Source organism: Silene latifolia, chromosome 10 (genome assembly GCF_048544455.1).
Source record: "Silene latifolia isolate original U9 population chromosome 10, ASM4854445v1, whole genome shotgun sequence".
Lineage (NCBI taxonomy): Eukaryota > Viridiplantae > Streptophyta > Magnoliopsida > Caryophyllales > Caryophyllaceae > Silene > Silene latifolia.
In genome coordinates this window covers 37,768,504-37,793,477 of record NC_133535.1, presented here as the reverse complement: position 1 = coordinate 37,793,477, position 24,974 = coordinate 37,768,504, and the positions used below count along the sequence as shown (strand labels likewise).

General features: G+C 36.3%; 1 protein-coding gene across 1 annotated transcript; it reads right to left on the bottom strand.

The window, feature by feature from the left end:
* Nucleotides 1–510: 510 nt before the first annotated feature.
* Nucleotides 511–1,314, bottom strand: LOC141607455 (aspartyl protease family protein 2-like). The gene has a single exon (XM_074426804.1). The coding sequence runs from the start codon at nt 1,312–1,314 to the stop codon at nt 511–513; it is 804 nt and encodes a 267-aa protein (XP_074282905.1).
* Between the last annotated feature and the right edge of the window lie 23,660 nt (nt 1,315–24,974).

Here is a 24,974-nt window from a genome sequence, read left to right as displayed (position 1 = left end):
AGACCGACTGATCTCATTAAGACTGAATTGGTTAATTACTGTGGTGAACCGACTTCCTAGCATTTATCTCTTTTATTTGATCACATCCTTTATTTCTCTTTACCGTCTTTATTGTTCCTTTTCTCTCCGCCTTAATCTCATTTAATAGTTTAGAAAACAAATCAAAACACCCAAATTTATTACCGTGACGGACTAAAATAACAAGTACATATATTTGCCTCCCTGTGGAGTACGATACCCGACTTACCTTTACTATATTAGTTGAGCCGGTTGGTTTATTTTTGATAGGGTTGCGACAGCCGTTTCAATAACCATAATCAGTATATAATTAACTTTCGTAAGTGTTGAAAGAATAGTCAATGGTGATACATGTTGGCTATAGAGCCATTTTAATTATAAAGAAAATATATTCCAATTAAGTTTTAACACTTCACTTGAGTGTTTTTTTTTAATTCGTCTGAGATAAATTTATTCGAATTTACCAAATGTCACATGGAAAAATTACAAAATCTAGAAACTTACATCATGACAAATTTGAGGTACAAAGGACAAATGGCCCTTAACAAGGTCAATTAAAATGTTAAAATTGATTTGTTGATGGGCTCCAAACAAGCAAGGGCCAGGGTCATTAATGCTGAATATAGTCATACAAAATCCTTCATCTATCTTTTCAAACAAATATTTATTGTTCATAACCCAATCGACCTCTCCTTGTCGTCGAATCCCGGCGAAATGAAAACTCATGGAAGGAAATTTTTGAACATCACTAGGATATGTTGCGTAACAAAGATCATACGTTTGTAAGTCAAGGGGAGGTTTGGGTTCCCAACCATACTTCTCTCTGAAGTACTTGACCACCGAATCTTTTATAGGATTAAATGCACTTCTTGCTAAGTAGGTATAAGGTGAACCAGAGTCAATAATAAACCCTTTAGTATATATTATTGGATCAAGCTTGAAGATAGATGGGTCGATCGATATTCTAACTCCATCAACACTAACTCCTTTCAAGTATACATGATATTTATTCAAGTTATTCATAGCGATCATTTTAACTTCCCTAGTAGCATCTCCACTAATTTGTGCATCGTCACCGAAATGCATGTATGATAATTTTGAATCAGCCGCTAGACAATAAGAAAATCGGCCTTTAATTTCATTACTCTGTTGTGATATGAAGGATCTAGGACCGAGTCCAAGCCCATGTACACCAACTATAATATTTTCACGCATGTTCTCAGAAAATTGAAACCCTTCATTTTTTAGTCCACATCCGAATGCGAAACCTTTCAGCGCGATAGGTTTTCCTGTCATTGTGTCTTGTAAATAAGTGACATCTCTTCCAACAAAACCAACCGTACGTTGTGAGTCAAAATATTTGATATTAAAGCCACAAGAGCCTTCATAGGCTAACCGTTCGTAACACAATGGATCGTATACACTCATTCGCGTAAAAGTAATAGATAACTTGTAGTTAAAATTTTTTTGTTTTGATTTAAAACAAGGGTCACAACCTTCACACTGAACCCAAGTCTCATCAGAACCAGTGTCAATGAGCATAAATGGAGATAACCGTCCTTTACCCGTCCCTAAAGGGAGTTTAGTAACATAATAGCTTTCTCCAGCCAATCTAATCGGGGATTTGAGACCATTGAGAGTTAGTTTTATGGGGTAATTGCTCACCTTTGACCTAGATATGTTGACGAGGAATTGACGCCTTTCTAGAGCAGAGACATGTTTAGGTAATATTTGTAAATGTGGTGAGTCTATTGGAATCATTTTGAGTGATAAGCCATTGATTTTTGAAACAAAGGATATCATGAATAGTAAAAGGCATAAAGAAATAAGTGTAGTTTGAGTCATTGCGACTTATTGTGAATTTGCGAAAGTGTGATAGAATTAGGAGGATTAGTATCGTATGTGCAAGGAGATCTTTCGTATTAAGTGTTATAATATTAATGTATATATTTTTCGTAAATGTCAATTTTATGTATCACTTTCTTCCTTAATTGTAGCCTTATATTAAGTATGATATTATCTTAGTATTAGTTAGAATATTTCTCTAGTTAATACTATATATATTATCTGGAAATTAAACTAAAGAATGTCAATGTAAGTAGATAATATGAATTTATACAATTTCATTATATTATATAGTTTATTAGATGTACAAAGATGTTAATTGTCTAAAATAGACAAAGACAATATAAGTAGATTATGTTTCGAAAACTATATAAAGGGAAACAAATCAGGGCTGTTTCAAAGGATAAAATATTCCATAATCTATATATTCCATAAAATTAGATATTCCACTGATTTAAAATTTAAATTTGATAAAATAATTATAGCAACGTTGGATGTAACAAATATGATAGTATTCACTCATATGAATAATAAATGTAACAATACTAGCAGCGGGAATAGTAAAAGTAATAGTAACAATGAGAGTAGTGAAATTAACATTATTAAATACAAGATTAGTGAAAGTAACGATAACGGCGGCGGGAGTAGTGAAAGTAACAGTAGTCACAACAAATGTAATGAAAGTAACAGTAGGAACAACGGGGAAAACATAAAAAATTTGCTAACAATTTGATTTAAGTAAAATATTTTGTTTATTTATTTACGAGTTTGATAAAATTAATAGGAATGGAAAAAAACATAAAATAATGTGAGTAGTCAAAGAAACAACAGTAACTGGGGGAGTAGTGAATGTAATAGTATTGACACGAGATGTCGTGAAAGTAATAATATTAACAGTCGGAGTAGTGAATGTACATTATAATTTGTTGATTAATTGGTTGAAAATTTTGGAATGAATTTATTTTGGGTGAATTCAGCAATAGGGTTGAATCTGACCTGGGTTGTATATTTGCGGGGTTAACTAGCTGATCATCAGGCTAGGGTAAAAGTCTATCCTGTTAGTAGTGCGAAATATTAAGCCCGACAATTGCCCTTTATCTCCTTATTATCGCTGGGCCAGGCCAGTAATGAAGAGATAATTATTTCTTCAATTTAGGTAACTTCCTTGAGATGTCTTATGAGGAGTCCCATCAACTTTAACGACTAATTTGCAGTTTAAATACGACATGTGTTTAATTATGTCAACCGCCTCATCAATTACTGCGTGCAAGTTGAAGTAGAATCCTATTTTTTCACCGCCTATATATAGTTCCCTATTCCTTGTTTTAACCTTCACCAAAAACCAATTAATTCCTTCTGAATCTTCAAACTCGTCTTCAACCTTCATCTTCAATTCTTCAATTTTCATTTAATTTTTCCAGAAATTACAAGAAAACAATACCATGGTTGCCAAAATAAAATCCATTAGGGGTGCTTCAACTCCTAGTACTCTATTAATCCGCCTGTTGAGGTTGTTTCTAAGAGACAACGCGAAATTGCTGAAGGTCCTTTGTCTGTTCCTTACATTGAGATGGTGTTCATTCACCATAAAAGTTTCAAGTTCAAGTTAACTAAGGCCCTCGATGACCAGCACTCTTTTCCTAGTCGTCTCAAACCCGAGTTTGAGAAAATTTTAAAAGAAATAGAATTCATCTCCGCCGACTTTGAGGTGTCAATCCCAGAGGATTCTCCCATCAGGACTGACTGGGCCTATCCTGGTTGGTTCTGTATTCATGACTTGGCCTTCAAGGTTGGTTGTAAGTTACCTTTTTCTCCTTTGATGATCTAGGTGATTAAGGAAATTGATATCCCCTCTTAACAGATCATGCCTATGATTTGGAAAGTGGCGCATTCTATTGAGTTTCTATGTCGTAAGCATAGTTTGTCTTTTACTTTGGATGATCTTAAAAGCTGTTATTCCCCAGAGACTAATAGTCCTGGCAGGGTTAGTTTCAGGGTTAGACCCTTGACAACTGCTTGCTCAGCAATCTGGACAGCGGTGATAAAAATTGGGTTGTTGTCTATATGCTCATTAGGACCAAGTCTGTTGGGCCTGACCTGGCGTATCTCAGCTATGATGCTTTTATTGGTGGTAAGTATACTAAAACTTTCTCTTTCCTAGAAGAAATTATATTAGTATAAAAGAACAAGAAACCCTAATAATGATATACCTTTTTTGTAGTGGATGATTGGGTGTATGAGACTGATTAACCTTCTGATAGGGTTATTGCTTTCCTAGCCATTCCTCTTTTGGAAAGGACTTGGCCCTTTTGTTTTGCGGTGTAACGTTTTCCCCTTTTCTTGAAGGCTGAAGGTACTTTTAAGGTCCCAAAGTCTACCAGGGCCGTTTCTACTTCTGGCAGTAAGACTCTTTTATGCTTCTTTCAAAATTGATTTGTTGTAACAATCGTTTTTATTGCTGATGTAAATTTTCGTGTAATATCTACTAGGTTATCTACTAGGCTTGCCAGATTTGGTACGGCAGACCTAAATTCCAGGCTTGCAAAAGTTGAGTAAGGTTCCCAAGGTAGTGGTGGACCTGTTTTTAGTTTTGGGACTGATGCTAATAAACTGATTATTTTAACTAACGCCCCAGCTATTCCTGTTGAGACAAGTTCTGCAGCCCAGAAAAGAAAATAGGAGGAAGCTGATATTCCTGCTCCAGTTCAGGAGGTTATGGCTAAGATGGATAATCTGGATGAGGTCAGGAAATAGATTTAGAGTTTCGTTTCTTCCAATTCTCCTTCAATACTGTTGATGGACCCCATTGAAACTTCCACCAAGGCTGTTGCTGTAGTGGATATGCTATCAAGCTTTTAACCAATGTCCATGGGTCTATTCAGGAGGTATTTCGTTTTACCTATTTTTACTTGGTTGTTTTTCTTGCAAATTTTATGGTTGGCTTACTGTAATGTTGTTTCTTAACCTGATCAGGGTTCGACGGCCTGTCTCCTCAATGCTTATTAGGCTACGTCATTGGTGGCTAGGATTGATATTATGAAAACTGACTTTGATAAGCTGAAGCCCGCGCTTTCATTTGCCAAGGCTGACTTGGTTGCTGCCATGAATGATCTGGAGAGGGTGAAGGTTGAGCGGGATGTTGCTAAGATTGAGGTTGCATCAAGCAAATAGCTGCTGTAGGAGGCGCTGGACAGGAATGAAGAGTTGTGCTTGGAGAAGGATGACCTGGAGGGCAAGCTAGATGACGCTGCCTTCTACTTTTATATGAAGGGCAAGGTTCCTGCTATGCCCGAGCCTGTAGAAGCTCGAGCGAAGTGGAACCCTAAAGCTGAGATGGCTATTGCTGCTGCTAGGTACCCTGACCTCCATGACCTTGTAGTTATTGCTATTTGAAGTATTTATTGCAGTTTTCCATTATTTTATTACATTATGAAGAATCTCAAGTAAGGCGGAGCTAAATACGAGTAATGAAGCTAAAGTTGACGGACCACGTCATTTTACAAGTTCCATCTCAAAGAGAAAAGGTCACATGTCATTCCATGTTCAAATGAATAAAATAAGATGAGGCACTATGCAATATTGAAGACGGGTTCTTGCCCATTTATATGCCATTTAAAGTCGATCTCTTTGCTGAAAACTAAGACGAAATTATGCTCAAATAGCGTACTATCACGAAGAGTCATGTTCATGCTAAGACGGGTTTATACTCATTTGAAGATCGTATTGAATGCTGAAATGTGCGTAACTTGTGATGGGTTTTCTCGTTTAAATAATGTCGAAAAGCAGGCTGAAGAGCCTAGCCATGGCCCGACCATTAAGTGGGGGTTCATGCTATATTGTGATGGGTTTTAAGCTCAAGCGAAGACGGTTACATGCTGAAACTGAGATGGGTTACATACTACTTACGATGGAGCATAGCTTGACCCGAGGCTTATGTGTAGTCACAGCCAAAGCAACATGGTGGTGCACATGGTGGTGGTTCCATGGTGTTTAGAGTGGTGTTTGCGTTATGAAGACAACTAGACAAGCATTTCAGCCTGCCCTCTGCAACCCCGATCAGGGTCATCAACCCCTGCCACCCAGGGTCATGAAATCATTGCTGAATTGTCGGATTTTGAAGTCCCAAGTGAGATGGCCATGTCCCCAATCGGGGACAGCAACCCCGACCCCTCGGGGTGGCAGAGAAGTACCAACGGTTGAGTTTCCTTGCGTGTAGTTATATAAGTGCAGCTTATTTCTAGTTATTTGGCATCTTCTATTTTCTAATATTGCTGGCGCCTCTAGTTCTTTGCTTAGGATAGAATAAAAAGACCAGTCTAATAATCTACATTACTTTAATACGTACATATGTATTTTATTTCATTTCTTTACATTACCGATTCGGGTTTAGTTTAGCATTTCGTTCATCTTTATTTCAAGTTCTTGTTTCGTTTTTTTTCCTTGCTTTAATTTTCTTTTTTGTTTGTTTCATTTCTCATTCTCTAATTTATTATTATGCCATTATTTTCACCCATGTTATTCATTTGTTTACGAATTATGATGTGTGAGTAGTTACTTATCTAGGGGCAGGGATGTCATGTACGATTAGCACTTTATATATGTTGGACTAGGAAGTTTTAATTGCAATTTGTTGTTTATATCACATGCTTGTTTCGTATCGTTAATCTTTGATTCTTGATCACAATCGTTGATTAATTTCTTATTCTTTTCCAAAGAGCGAAAGTCTGGAATAGAATTAAGCTAAGCATGTTTTAATATTCCGATCTAATTTGTGCGAGAGCTCGTTAGTAATCGTTCTATGGGTGGTATTAGGCCTATAGAAAATTGCCAATAACCTAAACAGCAATTGATTTTATGTTCATCTAATTCGATATCGATATTTGATTTTCTACATGCGCAACCCCATTCCCTCTAAATCTTTCATCATCATTGTTATACATCTTATTTTAGTTATCTTTTTCATTTGCAAATCAAACTCTGGACCAATCGTTACCGATCTTGATAAAATTCGCCCCATGACAACTAATTAACAACTAATGTCTCCCTAAGACCGACCTCTAGTTCCCTAACTAAATTAATTTCTTTATTAGCCTATAATAGGATAATTTATCTTTGATTTGGGTAAGCGACAACCCTGTCAAATTTTGGCGCCGTTGTCGGGGAGCACGATTTTGTTTGCTATTTAGTTGTTGAATTTTATCTTGTTTTGTTTTGTCCGGAAAACACTTGTTCCTTGGGACCGTTCTCACGGTTTCCTTGTAGTTTTATTGCCTTTTTCAGGTAAAGAAGCTATCTCACCTTGGCCTTGCATAATGACGAATGGATTTCGATTCCCACAACACAAGAATGAGCCTTTTCATGACTAACTTGAGCGGTTTTATGACTTTAGTAGAAGTCTCATCTCCCTCGGACAAGTCCTTGATGAGGTTTACATGGGTCATGTCATACTTGATGGCATGGACTTTGAGACCCGTAAATTGGCTCTTTACATGAGTAGTGGGAGTGTTTACTACAAGTGTGAGGCCGAGTTCTTGATTTTCATGGACTTTATGGCTTCCCAATGTTGGGAGGTAGCACGCCATATTCAATTTACGGTGCATTGGAGAGGAGCTCAAAGTGGTTTAGGCTAATTTGGAACAACTTGACCAAAAGAAAGGGAGATGACGTGATGAGCCTATCATTTCTCCTTTTGCCCTGCCGCCCTCCCAATGTGAGTCTATTGCCCCTAATGATTTTGATTTATTGGACGACGATGATGATGGTCCTACTTTTTCTTTTAAAAGTCCTCCTAGTGTCATTCTAATTGACCATTTAGATACTCATGTTAAAGACAATGACCTTGTAGTAGATGACACACTTGTCATGGATGATGTTGAGCCCGAGTGTAGTGAAAAGGATGAAGTTTTGTCCGAACCTTTAGACACCTTTGAAAATCCTTTCACGAAGGATTTAGTTGATCCAATTGAGGTTGATGGAGGACTTAGCGATTCTAAAATAGAGGTTAAGTGGGATGAACCCCTCCCTCTTTTTATGAGTCCCACCTCTTTCATTTTTCCTATCCCCGATTTGAGACCATTTATGATGATAATTTGGACACTACTTGTTTGTTTTATGGTTTTAAAGCATGTTGCTCTATCTCTTGCTGACAAGTGGAGTAGTTCAGTGGTTTTCTTTGAAGTCTCTCATACGCACCTTGATAAGATATATCATTCCCTACGTTTGGTATTTCATGCCTTCATCTTATCATTTGCTCTTGTATTGCTCATGCGCAGGTATATGATTGACTTCTAAGGGCTTTGACATGCTTTTTAAAGGATAAAGGATGATCATTAATGGAATTCCAAAGTCTATCAAGACTTTAAATTTGCGCTTCTCGGGAGGCAACCCTTGTTTATTTGGGTTTTTGAGACAATTTACATTCTTGTTGAAGTTTTTGGACAATTGCAATTTCACTTTGGTATTGGTTGTAATAGTTAAGACAATAAGACAATTTGTTATATCTAGTATTGTAGTAGCTTGTCTTTTTCAGGTACTTTGGTACATGAATTGGACTTTGCCCCCGTTTTCAAGCTAGCTTGGGCGAGCTTCTACGCAGTTGTATGCTTTCTTTCCTTCCTTTACTTTCCGAATGTGCCATCTCCATTAGGGGTGTTCATAATAAACCGAACCGCAATAACCGAAAAACCGTGCATTTTTAAGGTTCGGTGAACCGAACCGCTAACGTTATTACGAAAAAGGTTAGGTTAAGGTTCACAATTTTAGAAAACCGGTTAACCGAACCGAACCGTTTCACAAAAAAATAAGCAAAAAATTAAAATATTATATAAAAGTTCTTTTGTTTAATTTTCTTAGTGTTTCCAAATTCAAAATTTTTAAATTGATTAATACTAATGTTTACCTAATTAACTTTATTGTTGATAATGAAAATTTAATTAAATTACTAGATAAAATTAATGAAAACTGAAAAAAATGTATATGTAGAACGATTATAGGTTAACCGGTAACCGAACTGCAAATAACCGTTTAAAGTGGTTAACCGAACTGTTTATAACCGTTAGAAACGGTGCGGTTTAGGTTCGGTGTTTTGCCAAACCGAACCGTGTACGAACCGAATTAAATATGCGGTTCGATGAACCGAACAACGAATGAACACCCCTAATCCCTATCCCTCATTGTTGTGCGTCCTTATTTGTTTTACATATTGAGGAAAATGTGTTGTTTTAGCTTGGGAGAGGAATTTAGTGTGTCTTGTTGCTTGACTGCTTTCTAATATTTGAAAAATCCAAAGAAATTGAATTTTTTTAAAATTTTCACAAAATTATTTGTTGTTGACCACCCATATGTTTATGCATATTGTCATTCCTCCTTGCATTTCCCATATTATAGCTTTCTAAGCTAATGTTTCATGCTTTTGACGGGTTTTGCATACTTGGGGATGTCTTGACATAGTGGGTGAGGGATGAAATTTGAACAAAGTAGACTTGATCTTGACATTGGTAAGCTACATATATTATAAGGTAAAGCCTCCAATTGCCGGTGCAACTATACCCGTCCCATATAAGTGTGTGTAGTTTCTCCTCTTAGTGTGCGTTGTATCTAAACGCACAAGTATTGCATTTGTTCCTTATTCTTAGACTTGCTATGATAGTTTGAACATGAAGCCTTGTTGTTATGTTTTCTCACATACATCACCCATATTGATCATTTGATCACCCTACCCAATGTTCGTTTCTAGATACATACCATGTTGCCTACCTTGTTGAGCTAGTAACCATCTTGGTGAGTTTAGGGTGCTCTTGTCATAGGTTTTGTCATATTGTTAATGATGTGATGTAAAGTTGGCGGGATTACAGATTCCCATTGTGGTTTTCAAAAAAATGAAATAAAAGGTGGAAGAAAATTGAATTGAAGAAAAAAAGAGTTGAAAAATGGAAAAAGAAAGAAATACAAAGAAATGAAAAAGACATGATTAAAAAAAAGAAGAAAAATAGATGAGATTTGTGCTTCCATGTCTTATGAAGTAGTTGAGTTAGGAAGTTCAATTTTAAGTCGAAAGTTTTAATTTGAGCCATATGATGCTTTGGTTCAATGGGTTATTGCCATGGGATTGGTATTGGGTTATTTGAGTAGTGTTTGCTTATTTAGATGGTTTTTAGCTTGACCATAGCTCCACATATCCAAACTTCTTTGTCCACCTTTTACCATATACCCCTAGCCTCTTTTGTCTCTTCTATTGGCTTCATTTTGTGCATTCTTGTTAGCGATGTCATGTGGAATATTGGAATATTTACCGTACTAGATTGCGGGCGCATTCTCTTGAGTCGCATATAGGAGAGTGTCATTCACATAACATTGCCATGTTCATTTCATTAGTGTGAGTGTTATTCTGTGAGGAGTCCGATGGCATATAAGATCATGCAAGAGTTGAAATGTCTATGTGAAGTCCTTTGTGCTATACCGTCGTGGCCGTCATGTAAATATCATCCATGTATATTGCATTTTCTCTATGCACATGTTGTTTTGAGATTTGATTCCTTGTGCTTATAAACTACTTGTTGGTATTTGGATTTGGATGGGATGGTTGGTGCTCGTGCCCTAGTCCTTATCATGTCGTGTGCTTTCTTGGGGAAAAGCAAGGGTTTAGCTTGGGGGAGTTCGATACGTTCATTATATATATATATATATATATATATATATATATATATATATATATATATATATATATATATATATATATATATATATATATATATACTTTTCTCCTTTATTTTAACTCGGTTTTATATTATTTACCCGCTCTTGGGAACGATTTTATGAGCTAATATCGCCATTGGTAATATTTCGATTTGATGATATTTGTGCACATTTAGTCCCTGTATTAGCCTCGTTACCATGCTTTCTAGCGATTATTAGGGTCATTTCTTATCTTTAGTTCCCCATTTTGCATATTCTTTAAGGTTTTGTGTTCTTGGTAGGAGAGGATTGCTAGCCTTGCATTTATGGGGCAAAGTGGATCGCATCCAATGACCAAGCATCGAAGAGGAGACCAATACTAAAGGCCTAAGCAAATAAATCAAGTGAATTGGGCAATGATAAAGGATCCGCGCATCCCTAAGACAGTCCTCACGGTTTGTTAGGAAGCCAACACAAGAGGAGGAATCCTTGTTGGAATATGTGTCCTCCGACAATAATGCGATCACGACTGTTGATCATGATGATCACACGTTTAAATCTCATTATAAAGAATACAATTGGGAAGTAATATTGTTACTGTCAACTGGTCAACATATATCGGTAATGATTGGCTGACTAGAGTTTGACATTACGTCGTGTGGTGGTGGTGATCAGTTGACCCCCTAGGTCATACCTAAAGGGCAACACTCTTAATTGATTATTTAATTAATCGTATAATGTTGCGAGTTAATTAAATTACTTGAAAATTGACGGACGATTTTGGAAGTAAAATTTACGTATCAAATTGAAATGTGATTAAATGAGATACGGTCTGAGTAATTGAATTGTATCATTACTCGGATGAAATAATTGTTTAATGTAACAATTAAATTTGAATGAATTGTTATAAATACAAACTGTTGTGATTTATAAATTGGTAAAATTTTTGGTACAAGTAATTATGATATTACTAAGTCGATTTTTGTATGTGACGTATTTTTGATAATACGTTGATTTTTAATATGTTAAAAATATATAACAAATTTATGTTACATGTGACATGTTACATATTGAGAAATTGACAAAAATAATATGGACTCCATATTATGATTATACCGAAATTAGTGGGGTATTAGGTTAATATTGTGTTGATTAATTTATTAAGTAAACATAATGATTACCTAATGGTCTAGCCATGCAAGCCTATGAACATTGTTAAGAGCAACAATTTCATGCATTGGCTCACCCATAAAGCCCCTCTCCACCCGGTTTTTGATGACAAAAAACCATCATTGGTTTTTCATCTAATTTTACCTAATATTACACTAAAATGTGTTAGTGATTTTATTCTTATTCATTCATCCAAAATTAGTATTCTAGAGAGATAAAAAAAAACTCTCTACTTCTCCCTCCATAAAACCGAAATATTCAAGTGTTAAATAATATTTTTGGTTCAATTTTCTACCTTATTAATATTATACTAGTACTTATAATATTAATTTGTATTAAGAGATAGCCTTGGGTATAAAGCTTAGGGAGAGATCCTATACTTGGATCTTTGTTCTTCCATAAGGAAAAGCTCAAGAACAAGAGAGAAAGGTGATCTCTCTTGTGCCCATTTAACCGAAATCATCAAAGTAAGGACATGATTTCTCCTCTATTTTATTATTGTTTGCATGCATAAAATCCGTTTTAATTTTATGACAAATTATTTAGACATATATGAGTATGTTAGTATGTATATGAATCTACATTTCCTTCAATCGGTATCAAGAGCCACGGTTGTTTGCATGCAAATCGGTTAAAAGTTTTTCCGAGTTATAAGAATAACAAATAAAACTTGTAAAATTTGTGTTATTATGATATATCACGAAATTAATCCATGCATGTTAATATTTCTGGTCCTAAAATGTTTTAGGATATTTTGGTTAATTTTTCGGATTTTTATTGTTCATAATTTACTATAATGACATTTAAATGTGATTTTATGAGTAAAAATGTCATTTTTGGTCTAAAATTAGCTATACTTCGAATTTTCAGTTGGTTTTTGGATATGTTGTTTCATATATTATTTTGAGATAACCTGTAAATTTTCATAATTTTTGGACTTGTTATGCTCGAAAAATGAATTTTTCATTATTAAATTCGGATTTAGGTGAAAAATAGGTTAATATGAGTTAAATTTCGAATCTGGTCATAGAAAATTAATATGTTGTCACATGCAATTTTACAAGATGTGTGTAAAATAATTGGCTATAAAGAAATCTTTTTGCATGATTTATGAATTTTTGAAGAAAAATAGCATAAATAGTGACATTATTAGTGAAAATTAATAAAACATAATCTATGACTTAGGAAAAACGTCTAATGTTGCATTTTATTATCTTTTTCAGATCCAAAAATTGAAAAGTTAATGAAAATAATTTTTTCATGTTTTTATGATTATTTTATTAAAAATCGATAAACCGCAACATTGTTTTTCCGGTAAAAATTTCGAAATTTTTAACCTAAGATTTTGAACATTATGAGTGTCATGGAATTTTTCCAGAATGTTCATGAATTTAAATTTCAAATTTCAAATTTATTTGAAATTTTTGATTTATTTGAAGTTTAATAGCTTATTTTTGTAATTTTTGGTCCATTTATGAACAAATTTGTAAATAAAGGTTAATTATGGTCAAATTATTAGTGAAGACTATATTTTGAGTCCTAAGAGGTTAGGGTAATTAACTTATACATAAATATGAGTTTATGTATTTTTGTGATTATAAAATGTTGAAATCACGCAAATCCGTAAAAACCGAGTAATATACGATATTGGCTATTTAAAGGCGATTTAGCATAAAAATTGAGCATGTTCATACATATTATAATGCTGCATTTTCTTTATGATTGTCATATTTTTAAATTTATGTAATTTTAAATTATGTAATTTTACTTAGTATGGCCTTAGATTTTAATTGGTATTTCCCGAAATGTATGGGAATATCGATTCGGTTGTAATTTTTATTGTGATCTCGTATCACCGTTTTGTAATTTAATAGATTTATTTTATTTTAGTCACAAATGTATAATAGGAAATTATGTAATTTGTTATGTAATTTTATTCATTCCGGAGTACCCAAAGACGGATTTCTTCAAGAATGGCGATACATAAAGACGGTGTTACCTCGAGATGCGTGAAACAACCGAAGTTCAAGGGACCAATGGAGTTGGTTTCCGAATATGTAATAGATAAATAGTTTTCTATTTTAGGAAAGGCCATACTAGGATTTATTTATCTTTATGCTTGCATTTTATTTTATGTCACATGCATCGCTAAATCGCCATAACTAAAACATGCATCCTTATTTTATCGAGTTTATCGACTGTGTCAATTCAAATTATCGTAGTTCACCGCTTTAGTTCACTTAAAACGTGATAGATAATAAATTGACATGACCTCTCGCTAAAACAATTAATTGAGACATAGCCTTACCAAATAGTAGAAACCATGAAAACCTATTTCGCGAGGGAGTGCACTCGGCTACCCTGGGGTACAAACCTTGTTACGTAGGGGAAGTGGGTGATAAATGTCTAATCCACCGAATTCATGTTGATGAGGGTTTCATCGGCTACCCCGTGCCTAAGTTAATGTGTGTTTGGATAATGGACACATTTATTGGAAATTTGGATTGAACTCAACAAAAGTAATTGATAAGGGTTTCATCGGCTACCCCGTGCCCTTGTTGATGTGTTTTGGGCTATAGATAAATATTAGAGTAATTTTATCGACCAAGAGTTCTAAAAGTAGAATCGATTAAAAAGTTAATCCATCGAGTTATATTGATAAAGGTTTCATCGGCTACCCCGTGCCTAAGTCGATATGAATTTGGGTCTTGGAATCATTTATCTAGTTGGATAGAGGTCACTAGAAAAATGCTTAAAACTTGCTTAAATCATACATTTTTACGAGTATTATTAAAACGACATTTGTTTTACTCCTTATATTTTGTTTTGTAGACCACTTCTTTTTCATAACAAATGGCAACATCAACACCAACTCTTAATGCTACACCACTCGCTAGTTCGTCTTGGCTCCGATCCTTTATGGATCGATGTAAACTTGAAAAGAATGGGTCAAATTTCTCCGAATGGGATGCCCAACTCAAATTAGCCGCCGAAGGTGACGACAAGCTTCGTTACCTTACCGAGGCCTCTCCACCCGAACCCTCCACTAGGTCCACCGCGGCCACTAGGGAAGCCTATGAGACTTACCAAAAGGAGTCCGCCGCAATGAAAAATGTCTTGATATTTGCGATGGAGGCGGACCTCCAAAGGAGAGCCTTCAAAATGGGCAATGCTAATGAGATCTACTCCAAACTTGTGACCATGTTTTCACAAACTCCGCGGATCGTCCAATATGAGGCAGCCGCGGCATTCTTTGATCTCGACTTCAAAGAGGGCCAAAAGGTTAGCCCTCATGTGCTCAAACTCATGGAGCTTGTCGAGACCTTGAAAATTCAAAAGGTTGAAATCCCCAAAGAACTCATCGTAGATAGGATTCTACACTCCTTGTCCAAAGTCAAGGCATATGTGCAATTCCGGGTGAATTTCAACATGCAAGACAAGGATGTGTCTCTTGAGGAGTTGCACAAGTTACTTGTGCAAGCCGAGAGGGACATGGGGTTAAATGTGAACCCTCCCAAGGATGTGCTTAACATAAGCACAAAGAGTAAGGGGAAGTTCAAAAAGAGTGGAAGAAAGGGTAAAAAGCAAGCTCCCACATTCACCAAAGCTAAGTCTTGTGAAGCTAGCACCTCCAAAGTCAAGAAGAGTCCTCTTGATAAATGCCATTATTGTAATGGCATGGGTCATTGGAAAAGAAATTGTTCCAAATACCTTGGTGATATCAAAGCTGGAAAGATCACTCCAGTAGGTAAATGACTAACCTTCTTTTATGTTTCTAATTCAACTATGGTATTATGATGCAAAGTTGTGATAATGTATCTCCCTTTTTATTGTAAATAGGGCCTCCACCAAGCAAAGACAAAGGAAAAGAAAAACAAGCATGAGAAACCATGGAGAAGCTAAGGATAGCTTTTATGGAGCTTTGTTTTTCATTGTCTTATTTTAAGTAATGTTTTGAATTTTTAGAACTTTAAGTTTCCGTGTTCGACATGGAAAAGTATTTTGGATAATGGTTTGTATTTTGGATGATGGTGACTTGGTTTGCAACCCAAGTCACCCGTTTTTATCATTTATCCTTCATGTTCTAAAATTTCATCTTTAAATGCTTGCGTTTTGAAACATAAGATTATTCACTTAAAGGTGATCTAATAGACAATTATAATGACGGGTTTCATTATATGTCCACATGCTTAAGGCGTGTGTATGATCATTTATAAAGTGATTTTGAGTCTATGAACTCTCTTAAAGGTATGTCAATCACCAAGAACACATATGAAATCAATAACTATTAGTCTATCTATGAGATAGTTCTCCTTATACTTCAACATCATTAATTTGTGTCTCATATGCTATCTTTGAATGTTTAGTGTATTTATTCTAAAGATAGAGTGGGAGAAAAATGAGGACACAACACACAAGGCAAGATAAAATTGTGTACTTGTGTAAATGAAGATCTATGCAAGAGAAAATGATTTAAATGAAGGTGTATCTATTTACATAGTATGACGAATAGATGAGATCTATGGTTTCAAGTTAGTTCTATAGGACTAAAGAGACCAAGTGTAGTAAACATAAAAGAATATTCTCAAGATAACTACACGAGGAGACCAAAAGAAAGTTTTGGAAGAAAAATGACTAATGTAAAGTCTTAACAAGTTTTTGACTAAGTTTATGAAACATTTGACCAATAGTTTCAACCTTGAGATTTACTTAAGAGCCTAAATGAATCATAGTAACGTACTAGTTATGATCGAGTTGCAAGGATTGATATACCGATATCTTCAATGGCCAAAGTTTTAACCACGCAGATGTCATGCTTAACCTCACTATGAAATGGTTAAACCTCCTTCCAAAAGGGTATTTGCGAAGGATGTATTCTAAATATTGTTTATATTTGAAAATGACATTACTACACATCATTATGACATGAGTGTGTTGGAGATTTAAAATCTCTTTCCGCAAGGTTAAGATAAGACCACTTCAAAATAGGCATTTTGAAAGGATATGATGGGAACATATATGGTTTTATCCTAATAACTTGGCAATGCAATTTATATTTCAATTCTTGATAAATTTCGATTGAGAAGTCAATTTCGAAATGTGTAGAATTGAGTGGGAGTTAGAAAATTCTCATGTAAAGACATGGAATTTAGTGGGAGCTATCATCCTTTGAATGTTTACAACTCATCACTCATTAAAGAATGACGAGCTAATACCTTCACTCATAAAGAAGCCTTTGAGTCTTCAATTCTGGATGAAAATGGACTATGATGAATCCAATTACATCAGGGATGTTGGATTAGTATTAAGAGATACACATCACATCAACATACACATAGGTTATTCATATGAATGAAAATGGAATTACCATTAGCAGTCATGGTCGTCCATAGAACCCACGAACGGTTGATCTCATGATTATTAGTAACTAATGTTTCCGCCATTAGAATAATCATGTACATGTCCAATTATGAATCATATGCATAAGAGCATGATGATTGATTGGTGAGCCATAATAGAAACGTCATGAATTATCAAGAAGAATCCGATGAGCGATTTCGGTGTTTAACGGAATACTCCATTATGTGATAAGAGGTTGCACATATTGTAGAAAATCCGAGCACATATGAGGATTTATGAGAATCCCAAATCTTTCAAGCCTAGAAAGAGAAATAAGAAGTTTTGGAAAGATGCTTGGTTGAATAAGAAGTTATTCAAAGATAATCTTTCCTAGTTAAGCTAGGACTTGTGAAAAGTACTAAGCTAATAATCTTGTCAATTGTTACAAGATTCTACAAAACATATACCTAGTGCATTGTGTGTGAATGGGGTACTTGATCAGTACAAGTTATATCATTCATCACAAATTTAGTCGTTATGTGATAGTCGATAAGAAAGTTCTTTCAAGTTAAAGAACCGAAACCAAGGTCGGGAACCTTGATGTGTACTTGGTAAGATTCATGTTATGAGAGAGAACATGAATGTGAAGGAGATTGCAAGTGTAAGAAGTTTGAACACATGGACACATGGGATGTTAAACTTCTATTGCAATCAATAAGTGTTTACACTTATGATATACGTCACAAGGTTGTAATATGATATTGACTACCCGAGTGTGATGTTGACATTTGTCGTCTGAGTTATTATTAACTCACCTTGTACATTGTTATATCCAAACGGGTTGTAGAGACAATTGAACCCCGTTAAAGTGAACATGGATTAACATTGTTTTTGCCCATAGTTACTTATATGAGGTGACGTCTCGAAGTGACTAGAGTGTGAGGCGATTGATGACAAGTTCAAGTGCCATAGAGTCATGTGAGATGACTAGTCGATCACATAGGCAGACTGTTAGGAACATTTTGTCGGGCCTTATGACCGCTTATAGAGTTCTGGCAAATTTATATAGCCTGGTCGTGGCGAGAGCTACTATAGTATTCAAATGAGTCGATTCTTTTGACTAAAGACTATTCGCCTAAGATGGCACGTTTTGATTAACTTTGATTTGTGTTACTACGACCTTCGTAAATGGGGTCAAATGGGCATATTTTGGGTTATGATGGCTGTGGCTAGTCGAAGGGAATGAGTGCGATAGGAATTGTCCACCCCTAGTCAGGGTTATAACAATATCTCAGGGCCACTCGAGGAGTAATGAACTGGAAATGCGTGGCCACGCTCGGAAAGTATCTATGATAGATAAGTCCGGTCAATCAGTTATTCTCCAGATCGAGGAAACCACTCTCGATATGATCACTTGCAAGTACGACCTGAAAGACACCTTGCATTGAGTGGGAGATAGTAATAGGACAAGAGAATTGGTGACGCACACTTGTCGAGGACAAGTGGGAGATTGTTGGAATATGTGTCCTCCGACAATAATGCGATCACGACTGTTGATCATGATGATCACACGTTTAAATCTCATTATAAAGAATACAATTGGGAAGTAATATTATTCTATGTCAACTGGTCAACATATATCGGTAATGATTGGCTGACTAGAGTTTGACATTACTGTCGTGTGACGGTGGTGATCAGTTGACCCCCTAGGTCATACCTAAAGGGCAACACTCTTAATTGATTATTTAATTAATCGTATAATGTTGCGAGTTAATTAAATTACTTGAAAATTGACGGACGATTTTGGAAGTAAAATTTACATATCAAATTGAAATGTGATTAAATGAGATACGGTCTGAGTAATTGAATTGTATCATTACTCGGATGAAATAATTGTTTAATGTAACAATTAAATTTGAATGAATTGTTATAAATACAAACTGTTGTGATTTATAAATTGGTAAAATTTTTGGTACAAGTAATTATGATATTACTAAGTCGATTTTTGTATGTGACGTATTTTTGATAATACGTTGATTTTTAATATGTTAAAAATACATAACAAATTTATGTTACATGTGACATGTTACATATTGAGAAATTGACAAAAATAATATGTACTCCATATTATGATTATACCGAAATTAGTGGGGTATTAGGTTAATATTGTGTTGATTAATTTATTAAGTAAACATAATGATTACCTAATGGTCTAGCCATGCAAGCCTATGAACATTGTTAAGAGCAACAGTTTCATGCATTGGCTCACCCATAAAGCCCCCCTCCACCCGGTTTTTGATGACAAAAAACCATCATTGGTTTTTCATCTAATTTTACCTAATATTACACTAAAATGTGTTAGTGATTTTATTCTTATTCATTCATCCAAAATTAGTATTCTAGAGAGATAAAAAAAAACTCTCTACTTCTCCCTCCATAAAACCGAAATATTCAAGTGTTAAATAATATTTTTGGTTCAATTTTCTACCTTATTAATATTATACTAGTACTTATAATATTAATTTGTATTAAGAGATAGCCTTGGGTATAAAGCTTAGGGAGAGATCCTATACTTGGATCTTTGTTCTTCCATAAGGAAAAGCTCAAGAACAAGAGAGAAAGGTGATCTCTCTTGTGCCCATTTAACCGAAATCATCAAAGTAAGGACATGATTTCTCCTCTATTTTATTATTGTTTGCATGCATAAAATCCGTTTTAATTTTATGACAAATTATTTAGACATATATAAGTATGTTAGTATGTATATGAATCTACATTTCCTTCAATCCTGTCCCAGGATCCTGGCGTCCCGAGCTCAGGACGAGCGTCTCAGCCCAGGATCCGGGCGTCCTGATACGCCTGTCGTGTACCTATCAAAAATAAACTAACTAAACTAACAATATAGCTAGGGAAGTCAGGTCGATCTCCTCAGGGAGGTAAGATATCTGTAGAAGTCCGTCTATTTGGTCACAAATGGGGGGGGGGGGGTGTTTGAATTGTTTTCTAAACTACAAAGTTTAAAGGAAGAGAAGTAGAGACAAGAGCAGTAAAGGCAAGAAAATAGGATTAAACTATCAGATAGAGAAGGGACATGTTGGGAATTCGGTTCACCACGGTAGTCCAATGACTTAGCTGTAAACAACTCAGACGAATTAATGTAAGACGGATGTGGAAAGGTCCTTTCGGTCCACTTTCTATCTTAAAATACCACTAACTTAACTTTGATTCTCGTCAGGGTAGTCTACTGTTCATAGCAGGCCTATTTAGTCCAATCTTTCGATCTAGGATTAATTTTAGCCAGATTAAGGAGATGACTCAGAAGCGTGCACTCAACTAAGTCGATAAATAAAATTAAATTGCTATGGTGACAGAATCTCACAATTAATTCATCTAACCTGTTTACTAAATCATCACATTCCTACCGTAGATTCCCTAATCCCAACATGCATTAAATTTAGCTACTCATATCGCTATTAATATCAAAACTAATAACAAATGACGATTTAACAATAAACATGATGAAATAAATAATAAAGTGCATAAAAGTAAATTAGGGCAATGGAATAAATGACGTAAACAAGGAATTAAAGCAAACAACGATTGATTATTATTAAGAGAAGAGAAAGGAATTACAATCGTGCGAATCCGGCGTAAAGAACAATCGAATCCGAGCAAAATGAATCCCAAAGTAAAGTTACAGTGAAGAGCAAAAGTAAAGCAGTAAGTTTGATAGATGAAAATTAGATAATGAAAAGATTAGATGCTAATGACCTAGTAACGTAAAGCTTAAATAGAAATAAACTAAGTCCAACAAATAAAACACACTCACGGGCTAAGTAAAGGCCACGCCTAAAGAAACCACTCGATCGAGTGGAATAAAACCACTCGATCGAACAGAATTCAGCATAATCTACTCGATCGAGTAGAATAGTTACTCGATCGAGTAACTTCCTTTTCAGCACCTTTGGATCGAGTAGAAAACTACTCGATCGACCAACTGGGGACGTAAAAATCACTCGATCGACTAGAAGACGAGCTAGTGGAGGGTAGAGAGCTATAATCCATCCTGTATACAAAAGGGCAGGGGACATGATAAGATAACAATGGCTAAACAGCAGGAAAACCAGCATATGGCAGCATGACAGTCCCCAAACAGTCGAAAAAATTCGACTTCAGCCCAAAAATTCCCAAAATTCCTCAAAATTTTCGAAAGACAGCATGTAAATGGCGATAAGGCGGGATAACAAGTGACCACAGCAGCAATTAAACAACGACTGATGTAGATTAAGTTATGAAAGCATGTAAACCCATTTGACAGTCGAAAATTCGACTGAAAATCAGCCCTAATCGCGAATTTTGTGCAAAGTTCGAATTTAAGCATGTTAAAGCAATGAGGAAAGGGGATTGATCATCAAGTAAGAAAAAGAAGGGCAATAATGACAGTTGAAGTCGAAAAACCCGACTAAACAATAAATTCGAACCCTAATTTCAAATTACCTAATGAAAATTCGAAATAAACGAAATTAAAATGCAATGAGGATGGAGTAATCACTTAATTGATGAGAAAAGACCTACAAAGTGCAATTAATCTTCAATTAACAAGCAAAAGTGGTGATTTTTCGATCAAAAACCGCGAACCCTAAACCCGCTATAAAACCGTGAAAACTAGCACAAATCAAGGGGGAAATAAGGGGTTTTGAAAGATTAATTAACAAGCAACAATTTTTAGGTGACGGATTTGGTGAAAGGGCAAGAAAAAAGGGGATTTGGGGATGATTTTATCGCAATTAGGGGAAGAGGGTGTCGAAAAATGGGGAAGAATTGAAATAAGAACGAAAATAAGGAAGTTAAATGAAAACTCCCTGCGTCTTTTCCCAATCTACTTGATCGAGTGGTTTAGAACCGCTCGATCGAGCACTTTGATGCTCGATCTACTCGATCGAGTAGAATTCTACTCGGTCAAGAACTCCCCATATTTGCTTTACTCGATCGATTAAAAAGGAATCACTCGATCGACCATATTTCACTCGATCGAGTACAAAAAGTACTCGATCGAGCTCTTTTCTCGTGTAAGCTCCTTAATTCGTCTTTCTTCCTTTGAGTTTGCGTAAAAATTCCCCAAACCTGCATAAAAACACGTGCAAAAACATCCCAAAATACCAAATATGCAAAATAATAGTCTATAGTCTTAAATCTACGCTAAAAATTGTCTAAAATCTAATTGTCCTAATTAAAAGCAATAAAAGAAATTCAACGAAAAATTCAAAATTTGTTTTTACAAGGTGTTGCACGGGGCATTTCCTCGCTCACTTCCCAATGCAATTCAGTAGCCCCTTGGAGGGCTCCTGACTGGAGGACGTCATCTCAGCAACATTGATTGTCCTCTTCAGCTTCCATGAGCTTGAATTTGAATCATTTAAATCAGTGGGAGGGGAATAGTTCACATCCACATATGCTCGAACTTTCCTCATCCTTGCTCCTTTATCACCGTCTTTAGCATCCTCACTTCCAATTTGATTGACATTAATTGCACGATGTCCTTTGACAGCTCCTTCATTGCTTTCATCTGTACCTGCAATAAGGAAAACAGACGAACTTTCCTCCTTTTTGCTCTCAACCTGAGGCGGAGGGGTAACAATAGCAGCACAATACTCCAAATTTTCATCTGGAGTGTCAATAATAGGGTCAATAGAAGAGAGGGCATTGCAAGGCTGAGCTTGCATGGGAGCCCTCCGGAACTTAGACTGATGGAATATCAGCTCCTCGTCCCCTACCTGAAAGGTCAAAGTCTTCCCCCCGACGTCTATAACTGCACGGACAGTGGACAAAAATGGTCTCCCTAAAATAATAGGGATATGTGCATCTTCGGGGATGTCTAAAACAACGAAGTCAACGGGAATAAAGAACCTCCCGATCTTCACAAGTACGTCTTCTATTACACCTAGTGGCCGTGATATACTACGGTTGGCCATCTGGACTGTCATGTTGGTGCAATTAAACTTTGTCAAACCAAGTCTCTTAGCCAGAGACAACGGTAAGACATTCACGCTAGCGCCTAGATCGCATAACGCGTTATCAATCAAATGAGTACCGATATGACACGGAATTGAGAAACTACCTGGATCTGACTGTTTTGGAGGTAACTTATTTTGAACTAGGGCTGTCCCCACCTCAGTCAAAGCTACTGTCTCATTATCACTAATATGCCTCTTACGCGATAAAATTTCTTTCATAAATTTAAGGTAAGAGGGTACCTGTGTCAGCAGTTCGGCGAATGGTACAGTGACCTGCAAGCTTCTCAAAATTTCAGCAAATTTGCCAAACTTTTGGTTAGCTTTAGTATTCTGTAGACGCCTCGGGAAGGGAATCGTGATGGGTATCTCGAGTCCCTTGTTTCTCTCTTCCAATGTGTCAGCCGGAGCAAACTTTGTATCCTTTGGACGCTTCTTTCCTCTTGAACGAGGTCTTTCAGGTGATTTATCGCTTAATCGAGCACTAGCAGGCTCTCGATCAAGCTGCCCGTCATCCAAACTACTCAATCGAACAAAATTCCCGTTCGATCGAGTAGTTTTTTCAGCAACATCACTCGATCGAGTGAAATTTTCACTCGATCGAACAGCTTCATTTTCCTGTTCACTCGATCGAGTAGAATTTCTACTCGATCGAGCACTTTCTTCATCAAATCTGCTCGATCGACCTCCAGAAACCAGTCGATCGAGCACTTTCTTAGCCGTCAGCTCATTTCCTTCGACAGAATACTGTTCATCATCAGTTATAGCCTTCCTCGGGTCTGATTTTAACACTTCCGATCCCTCATATGAACGACCGCTTCTCAAATTGATTAAATTTACCGTCTCATGTGGATTTTTCTCAGTTTGAGATGGTAATTGACCCTGCTTTCTTGTGGATTGATTCTTGGCTAATTGGGCAACTTGAGCTTCAAGTGCCTTAATGGATGCATCTTTCTTTTGATCACTCAGCTGCCACTGCTTTGTAAAGGACTGCAACATAGACTTAAGCTCACCTATTTCACTCACCCTACCGGAAGATGATGCACCGTGATTGGGAGGAGGGAAGGAAGGAGGCTTCTGAAAGCCTTGTTGATTCTTATGTGGAGGAACATACGGCTGCTGCTGGTGCGGAGGAGGGGTAGGATTGAGCACATTTTGACTAGTCCACCTCAAATTAGGATGGACTGCCCTTTGGTTGTTGTAATAGGAACCCCCTCCTTGCCTGTATTGTTGAAAGGCAAGGACTTGTTCCTTCTCCGTAAGACAGCCAACAGTAGTGTGGCCGTCATTGCTCCCACATCTCTCACATGTGACGGTCTCTCCTCTAGTAAGAACATGGACCGTCTGAGGCTCCCCAGCAACATGTAACTCCAACTTGTCAAATCTAGCATTCATGGCTTCCAGCTGAGCCACAACCTGCTTATCGACTGCATGAACTGTTCTTATACTATCCCTCAGGTTTCCATACTCAGCACTATGATTCGCCATCTCTTCAATAAGGGCCCATCCCTTATCATCATCGGTATTTTCCTGGAATCTCCCACTAGATGACGCATCAAGTATGGCTCTGTGGTCATCATACAGCCCATTGTAAAACTGGTTAGCAATAAACCATGGGTCAAAACCATGGTGAGGAATAGACCTCACTATGGACAGCGGGGGCCCACGGGGGCGCTTGGGAGAGAAGAGAAACAAGCGTTTGCATTTTTGTTGGAGTCGCCACAAATTTTTATGGGAAATTGGAACCGTTGGAATACCTCGTGTCATGTCAAGACACAAAGTAGTGACATGAACACTAAGCTATCGTTACCCTTAGCATTCTATGTCTAGAATGACTCTCGTGGATGCCAATGAACACGGGTGTTCACAGATATCTGGAGTAAGGGGTGAGGGTACGTATTAGGAAGCTCTTTTGAT